Source organism: Scylla paramamosain, chromosome 21 (genome assembly GCF_035594125.1).
Source record: "Scylla paramamosain isolate STU-SP2022 chromosome 21, ASM3559412v1, whole genome shotgun sequence".
NCBI classification, from domain to species: Eukaryota; Metazoa; Arthropoda; class Malacostraca; order Decapoda; family Portunidae; genus Scylla; species Scylla paramamosain.
The window spans coordinates 1978221-1987647 of record NC_087171.1 but is presented as its reverse complement, the minus strand read 5'-3'; the positions used below and the strand labels follow the sequence as shown (position 1 = coordinate 1987647).

At 37.4% G+C, this 9427-nt stretch overlaps 1 protein-coding gene across 6 annotated transcripts in view; it reads left to right on the top strand.

The window, feature by feature from the left end:
• The first annotated feature begins 1035 nt into the window (after positions 1 to 1035).
• The window catches only part of LOC135110851 (DNA repair endonuclease XPF-like), a 178520-nt gene continuing 170128 nt past the window's right edge, over positions 1036 to 9427 (top strand). Inside the window, exons 1-4 of one of the 6 annotated variants that reach the window (XM_064023456.1) lie at positions 1037 to 1272; positions 3636 to 3745; positions 4304 to 4386; positions 6648 to 6827. In XM_064023456.1, the coding sequence (XP_063879526.1) occupies positions 4319 to 4386; positions 6648 to 6827 (248 nt within the window). In that variant the 5' untranslated portion in view covers positions 1037 to 1272; positions 3636 to 3745; positions 4304 to 4318. Of the gene's footprint in view, positions 1327 to 3550; positions 3746 to 4303; positions 4387 to 6647; positions 6828 to 9427 lie in introns of those variants that run through there. The other 5 variants (XM_064023455.1, XM_064023457.1, XM_064023453.1 and 2 more) reach the window with 5 other exon arrangements.

Genomic DNA, 9427 nt, shown 5'->3' with positions numbered 1-9427 from the left:
TGCCAAGTATAATGTATGGTATGGATGTGATTGCATGGAATGAAAGTGAAATTGATAAGTTAGAAGTGGGCCAGAGTAGAGTAGCAAGGATGGCACTGAATGCACTGAGGTGTACAGTAGTTGAAGCCTTGAGAGGTGATATGGGATGGAGCACCTTTAGGGAAAGACTCAGATACAAGATTATGCTTGAGAGAATGGATGATGCAAGAATAGCAAGGAAGGTGTACCTGTGAAATGAAAGTGGAAGCAAATGGAGGAAAAGGTGCATGAGAATGACAGACAGGAAGGGATTACAAGTTGTGAGGGCGATAAGAATGGCTGGGAGGAATCAAAATAAGAGTGAATGGGTGGTAACAAGAGGAGGCAGAGTGGGAGCTGAATGGGATGTGAGAAAATGGAAGAATGAGATAGATAAAGAAGTGAAATGTGTGGGACTGAATGAATGGAAGAATGAGATGGAAAGAAAGAAGACCCTGGAATGGTACAAGGAGAAAGGGGCCCCGAGGTATGAAAGGTGGTATGATGGAAGCCTGGGCGGTAATCTTCTCTTCCGAGCGAGGATACAGTGTATGGATGTGAATGCAAGGAGTTACAGGTGGTCTGAGTCCCCCAGCAAAGTGTGCCAGATGTGTGACATGGGAGAGGATGAGACGGTGGAACATGTGGTGCTGGAGTGTGTGAAGTATGCCAGAGACAGGAATGAGATGATGTAAGTGATACTGAGTGAGTTAGGGCAGGATAGGAATGAAAGAGTGGAGAAGACAGGAAAGGAGTGGATGGTGTTGTTGCTGGGACTGTGTAGAGAGGCGAATGAAAGGATGATTGAGGCGGTGAAAGAGTTTCTGGAAAGAATAGAATATGGCGTGCCAGATGTAGGAACAATTAGTGTAGAGGATGCTGTTCGTTTCTCTTTTTTTTCCTCTTTCTACAGGAGTTGTCGATCCAAAGGCCTGGCTTAGGAGTGATCCTGAGCCTGTACCATCAAGATCAAGATCAAGATCTTTAGCATCAAGATCAAGATCAAACTCGTCAGTTAAAAAAAAAAAAAAAAAACTGCAGAAAAGAGAGAGGTGCAGTAGGACGCGGTCTGTTCAACTCTGACAGGAGTATGGCAGTGTTGTGGGTGACGGTGACAATACACAAGTATGGTAAGGTGTAGTGACAAGCCTGGTCACTCAGAAGATGTGTTAGTGGAGGCCAAGCATTTGAACAAGCAAGAAGAGAACATTTGAATAGAAACCACCGCCTGCATAGTGGCTCTCACCACCAGCAGTAAGTCAGGGAGCAACCATTTCCTCGTTATTTTGAAGCAACATTACCAATTAGGTGAGGTTACATGGTAAAATTTTACTCTTCCATCAGTCTTTATTCGGGACGAAGCATTTTTTCTGGTAGTTTTAGGTCTTTGCAATTAATTTTAACGACCTAACCAAACCAGACCAACTTGGCCTAACCTAACCTAACTAAACTTGAAAAATTGTTGTCAGTATTATAACTAATTTAGTATGTTGGGTAAAAATTTACAATAACGCCTTACATAACCCCCCCCTTTCTCCCAACAAGCTTGGGGGACTTGTGGGAAATTGGGTTTGGGAGAGGGAGGCTTCACCCCCTTAAGGATACTAACCTAACCTAGCATTACCTTACCTAACCTAACTGTGGGGCTTCGCCCCCCTGGACCTCCCTTAAGGACACTAATCTAACCTAACCTAAGATTACCTAACCTAGCATTACCTAACATAATCTATCCTAACATTACCTAACTTAACCAGTATGCACCATGGCAGACACACGCTATTTCTCACAGCTGACATCTGAAATTTTCATATACTAAGAAATAAGATACATTAACCCCTAAACAGCGGGGTGGGTGTTCCTATATTACAGGAAAGATATAGGTCTATTAGAATCAGTACAGAGGAGAATGACTAAAAGGATACAGGGGAAGAGGAGCATTCCTTATGAGGCGAGATTGAAGCAGTTAAATTTACATTCTTTGGAGAGATGTAGGTTAAGAGGGGACCTGATAGAAGTCTTTAAGTGGTGTAAGGGGTATAACAAGGGGGATATAAGCAAAATTCTTAGGATCAGCAACCAGGATAGAACAAGAAATAATGGGTTCAAGCTTGAAAAATTTAGGTTTAGGAAAGAGATAGGAAGAAATTGGTTCTCAAATAGAGTGGTAGATGAGTGGAACGGACTCAATAATCATGTTAGTGCCAGGACATTAGGGAGCTTTAAGAGAAGATTAGACAGGTTTATGGATGGGGATGATAGGTGGAAATAGGTGGGTATGTTTTGTACAGGGACTGCCATGTGTAAGCCTGATGGCTTCTTGCAGCTTCCCTTATTTCTTATATTCTTATGTTGTGTTCTTATGTTCTTATTTAGATTCCAATATTTTACATTTAAAAACTTTGATATTTGCTGGGACCTACCAACACTGGTCTTTAAACCTGGAGATATAAACAAATATGGCATAGGCAGTGACATTGTCAGAGGCCAGAGGGGTAATAAAGTTTGTACATTATATTTTTTTTATCATCATTCTACATGTTATTCTAGTTGTAATATTTTGATACATTTTCAGAGCATAAGGATGTGTGAAAATGGATTTACCATATTCTCTACAATGTATTTTTATTTGAAATATTCAATAAATTTCTAAAACAAAATAAATTTGTTCTATTCATCATGAAATTTAGTATAATTGTAGTTTTTCAGTTCAAATTAAAATCCATGAAAATAAATTTATTCTATTCATGTTTTACCTCAAGGAATAATGGCATCACACTAAGGAATGCAGTGAATCTTGCACTTGTTGCCAGGTTTGGTGTGTAACTAACTGCTAGTTTGTTTTAGCACATGCAATGTAAGCATTGTCACTTAATTTCTTCTTGACTGGTGTTTTTCTTCCTAGCTGGTGTTATTTTATGTGAATTACCGGTAAGTACGACCTGTTATATATTATTACCTTGCAAAAAAGTTATTTTTGTGGTGTAGAAATGATCATCACTTTGTTTACAAGTGTGAAGATGTTTGGGGTTTGATTTAAGGGCCACTGTTGCCATAGACTTACCACTAGCCACTGCTCCAAAGCTGAACCTTGGCCTATAAGATGCAGGCTAATTTTCTGAGATTTTTTTTTGAGAAAAAGGCACATTTTATAAGCCATCAAATATGGTAGTCATAAAATTGTTGAGTACTTTGAGTCTGAGTACAAGTGCAAGTACTACAGAAATACTAAACCTGATTGCAAGATAAATACATGATATTGTGTACACGAGTATGAGTACATGTACTCAGTACATGTACTCAGACCCAAGCCTTTGAATTTTTATGATTGCACTCTAAAGTACTCATAAAATTGACAAATTTTTTAAAGTCTGAGAACATGTACAAGTTCAAGTATTATGGAAATATGTACTTATACTTAGGTTTGTCAGCAAGATGGTAGGGTGTTGATAGTTAAAGATTTCTTTTGCTGTATTAGCATCATAAATTCTACATACTATACTCGTACATGTTTAGTCACTGATGCATCTGACAGTTGTGAGGACATCCAGGGGATGGGAACAATCATCCTACAGGAGCAGTTATCCAGGAGGCAGTGACCAGGGTCAATCATTCTGCAGGAAAAGATGTTCAGGAGCAGTTATCCATGATGTCCATTTTTGTCCACTTGAGAGAAGAACAGTGACTGTCTACCACAACAACAGAACAGTCTGAAAGGAAACTTGCTGAGGTGAAGTTACAGAAAGAAGGATAGAAGACATGAGGGGATAGTTTGGAGATCAGGGCTTTGTGCCAGACTATCAAATGCTTTTGATATGTCTAGGGGAACAGAGAAAATTTCACCAAAATCCCTAAAAGTGGATGTATAAGACTTGGTAAAGAAAGCCAGAAGGTCACCAGTAAAGTGGCCATGATAAAACCTGTACTAGCAACTAGGTAGAAAGTTTGTGAAGTGATACAGTGTAATAATAATATTAATTTCAGCTGAGATGTTGGCTCGAGGTCCCTCATATAAAGCAGTGTAGGAGTGTAAGAGCATGCCACATTGAATAATTCTGTTTTAGTCCTTATTGAGGGTGTCATAGACATATAGAGGGACTGTTAGAAAGGTAGTCATTTGAATCCTGGTATTAAAAGTAGTTCTGCTGTTGTTATACCAAGGAAAGAGTACCATTCATGGTGAATGATGTGGGAAATCTTGGAACATGTCTTTTTACAAACACTTTTACAAGTCATAGCTAAAATAAATGGAAATTTTTATTTTCACCAGATGTATTTTATGTTTCAGCTTCAATCTGAAACAATGCTGGAGTACGAGAACCAGATGTTGCTGGACCTGCTTCATGAAGATGGTCTTCTAGTGACAGCTAAGTAAGTTGAGTGGTCTTTGTAATGTATGCTTATTTGATTAACTACTAGATAGATATAAGCTTTACAGTTATCAATCTATATACCAGGCCAGCAATCTCACACAGGGTGGCCCAGACAGAGCATCAAACACTCACACACACACATCATTCACACTCTTAACCCTGTTGATCCCTGGTGAAAAGGGACAGTTTCATGGACCACCCTACTCACCCAGGACCTTAGACATAGCACAGCAAGCCACATACTTCTACAGCAAGGCTCACCAGTATACACTGATTTATATGTGCCCTTCATAATGAGATATAAATACCCGAAATAAATTAGATTAGGTAATGGAAATAAGTATACAATAGCTTAAAAAAGTGGAAAAATATTTATGCAGAATAGGACTACATGAGTATAGCTCAGGGCCTGTGCTCTGCATTTAGGTAAGTTCATGTTACAGAAGAAAAGGAAAGAAATATGGTATAGTACAGGGGAAAGGTTGGCAAGTTTGGTCTATATGGAATCGTATTTTTTTCATTTTATCTTCCAGAAGTGAGGATTGGTGTCTTGTATGTACTATACTATATGCAGTCTTGTGCTGTTTCTTGGTGTCATGTATTTACGGAGAGCATCCATTTTGAAACTGAAAAATCATTATTATTGATTGTGTTGAGATGAAAAAAAAAAGAGAAATATTATTGATTGTGTTGAGATGGAAAAAAAAAAAGAGAAATCTAGACCACTATGTAGATAAATTCTGTGGTGTAAAAGTTCCCCTACCTGCCCCCACTTTTGCAAGACTCGCTTCCCTTCCTCCCTCCTACAGTTTTTATTATACAGTCATGTGCTTCATATGCAAGGTAGGTGGTGTTTTGTGTAACAATGCAATTCTCTTTATATCAGGTTTAATTTTTGTGAATATTTATTTATCATGATATAAAACTTGTTGCAAAAAAATTAGGAAATACTTTTACAAGTTTTTATATCTCAAAATTTTAAAATATGGCATTGTTATATTAAAATACTCATTATCCTTGTTACTGAGTCTTTGTTTCATTAAAATTTATGCATAAATGGTGGAGGAGATAGAAATTAAAGGTAAAAAAAAAGAGATATATCTTCTTAAAGCCTGGAGTACTTTGCAAGACTGCTTTTGTGGCCTGTAGGGTCTGTTTCTGTATGTGATAAGATTCTTTCATCTATCTCATTTTTATATCAAATAAGTATTTACAGATTTTTTCTTATGAATATGCAGGACTTGCTGAACCTCAGAAAGGTGCTTGTTACTTCAGGCTTCAGGCCCCCTTCCCACTTTTGGATATTATCTCTGATGAGAGGGTGTCACAGCTGTGTAGTCTACTCATATTGTTGTTTCAAATCCATTTGGTAGATAAGAGGTGCAGTTATCACTCATTCTCTCACAAATAATGTGCTCCATTATAAGTTCCTGTTATATGGGCTTGCTATGTGCACGATTGTGCCTTACATTTTCCAGCCACCCTTTGTTAAGCAGTTGGTTGCTACCCTATAAAAAACACTTATCAAATAGAAATAGATTCACATTTTTCAAATTCGTATTTTGTGAATATTTTTTGGGCCATAGTACATGCAACATATTATTAAACTTTGCTTTTATTTAATGTTGATCGAAGAGGTTCATATATATATATATATATATATATATATATATATATATATATATATATATATATATATATATATATATATATATATGAGGCACGCGGCGCAACAACGACGTAACCGAGAAATGGAAGTTTCGAGAAAAACGCGCTCAAAGTTAAACACTGATTGCATAGTACAATAGCACCTTAGCACCGTAGCACCTTAGTACAGGTGCTTAGATGGTCGAATATGACTTGGCCGACATCACCACGAGACTTTTACACCCTTCTACCACACGGAGCAGGCAAAAACACGAAATCTCAAATTTCACGGTTACGTCGTTGTTGCGCCGCGCGCCTCATATATATATATATATATATATATATATATATATATATATATATATATATATATATATATATATATATATATATATATATAAAGGTTTCAATGAAGAATATCTACTTAGCCCATTTTTTGTTTTCTTCTAGATTTTTGTGTCACTGGCTACATGATAATTAGAGAACCATAACAGTTTTATTTTATAATGCTGAACTCAGATTTTTATTTTCACAGGAGTCTAGGTATTAAAAGAATATTCATGAATTTTAATTTGGAAATCGTAAATTAATTGTTTCATATTTTTTTCACAGAGGGTTAGGAATTGAGAGGATTTTAGTGAGTTTGATAACTACTTTTAATGATGCGGGCAACTTGGTCCTGGTGATGGGAACAACACCACGTGAGGAGGAGTATTTGCTGGCTCAGCTTGAAGGTCACTCTCTCACTCCTCCACCACGCTGCATTACTGCTGATTGTCCGACTAGTGAGAGGTCAGTGGTAGCTAGCACACTACTTCAAGTGACACTCATCTATTCAGGCACTCTGTATCTCAGTCAAAAGTGATGTACAGTTATTCTCTGTTAACTATGGTTTCAGTATCCATGGTTTCACTTTTACATGAATTGCTGTATGTATCCTCATGACATGACTCACCTGTGGTAGTCAACTCTTCGCAACAAACTTCTTTGCAGATAAAATCTCCTAACAGTACTACCCTGTCATTTTTACTTACTATTCTGTCCATACATTCTCTTGTATCTTCCAGCATAGTGTCATAATCTTCTTTCCTCCATAAGCTCATCTTAGGTGGAACATATATCACAAGAGCCCTTAACCCTTTTCCTGCCTGTCTTATCTTCACTTCACTCATTTTCACATTTTCTTCTCTGAAAAATTCTTTTCACTTGCAGCTCTTTTCTTATCAACATCATTACTCCACCAACCTGTTTCTTTTTTCCAGTTTTTCATCCACATGTACCTTCCTTCCCTAATAGTAATTGCAGTAATTTCATCACTTAATTTAGTGTCTGCTACTCCCACAATGTCATGCTTATTTTTTCTTGAGAAATCATTTACACCTTCTTATGTTGATAATGTATGCCTTCTTCAGTCCTTTAACTCCTCTCCCTGTTTCCTGTACCATTTCTTTAGTTTACTTTCCAATAGAATTATTTTTCTCTTCCTTGGTTTCCTTCTTTCACCTCAATCAACACATCATTCATTTTACTTGTTTCCTGCTTGTCTAAGTCTTACCCATATCTGTTTATGGTTCTCCTTTATTGACAGTTTCCAGACATTTGACAGTACTGTTTCAGCAGCAATTTGGGACTGAAATCTAACCTTTATTGGCCTGTTACCTCCTTCCACATGTTTACCAATCCTGGTCACTTCTTCACTCTCTGCCATCATGTTGTTACCTTCCTCTTCAGCTTGACCAACCACTTTCTTAGCTAACTCTTTATCAGATTTCTTTCTTTTGTGTCTGATAGGTTTGACTTCATCCTTGACACTCTTCTTTTCTACTATGTCCCTGACTAAATTCTTCTTTTTGCTTATTTACTTTCACCACTGAGTTTTCCATCTCTTCCTTACACTGCATTTCCATAATGTCCTTTAAACTAATTTTTTCTTCCTGCTTATTCCATTCCTGTTGCCTCTTATTAATTTCCTTGACATTTTCTGTATTGACATCCACTCTCATCATAATCCTTAACTTTCTCTGTGTAGCTACCAGTTTTTCCTTAATTCACTATTTTCCCTTTTTAGGTAAGCAACCCTGTCTTTCAGTTCTGATACCATTTTTTCTAACAGCAAGAGTTTCCTGAACACTGTCATCCTTGGTATGTCAGTTTCATCCAGTTTGAAGTCCCTAAACTCTCTCATACCTGGACTCTTATGAGTATTGTGTGTGTGTGTGTCAGTGCTGGGCGCCACAAACCAAAAATCACTTCTGCAAACCCACAACTTACCTTTCACAGCCACAAATCTGCAAACCTTCTGACATTTACTTTTCTGCAACCATAAATCCACAAACTGCAAACCATTCCTTAATATCTTTTTCTTTTTATGATAAAAGCATTAAAACATGGTTAAAACAACTTAAAAGGTTAGGTAAATCAATTATTGTATAGATAAATTAATAAATGTGTTGATTAACATCATTTTAATGTTATCATTATCATTATCATTATCATTTTTAATGTTATTTTTATGTTAGCTAGGTTGTGCCCTGCCTGGGCTACCCACGTGTGTGGTGGAAAGGTATATAAATAGATAGATAGATGTTAATTTTTAATGTTATTATCACAGGTCAGTTAGAGATTCAGATGCAGGCCCACTTAACACCTGGTGGGCCTGGGCTCAAATCCCCACTGCCTTGTGTTGAAACTTGCTTAATTTTGTCCTCCTCCAACAACAATGGAGGTAATTCTGTCTTGAGCTGGACCATGTTGCCCTTCATGAAGATGAAACGCTCAGAGTTTTTAGAGGTCAGGCTGGCCCTTTTTGGCTTCATTATGTCTGACCCTTTGGAGAATAGTCTTTCCACAGCTGCAGAACTAGGGATAGTTGTGTTATACTTAAGGAAGACATCAGCTAGATTCAGCGCCAAAAGTGCTAAGTTGGCAACACTAGGCCTGAGCTAAAGGCTTCTAGTTGCCAACTTGACAGTTCAGATATGGCAAGTTTTGGCAACCCAAAACAAACTTGTGTTTGCTTTACCACATGGTTTGTTTGCTTGCTTTGTATGTTTGTGTTTGTGAAAGTACTTCTGCAAACACAAATGTATTAATTTATGGGGATTTTGCCGCAAATGCAAATCTGCAAACAAAAATTACCTTCCGCAGTTGTGGAGTTTGAGCTTTGTGTAAGTGCTTGCAGAAGTGCCCAGCTCTGGTGTGTGTGTATTTACCTAGTTGTATTGTACAGGGCACAAACCAAAGCTCATTTTGTCCTGTCTCCATAACCATATTTATCCAGTTTCTTTTTAAACATTGTTTGCCACAACCACCTCTTCCATCATATCATTCCAGATTTCAATAGTTCTATATGAGAAGCTGTATTTCTTGGATGATGCTTGAACATCCACTTT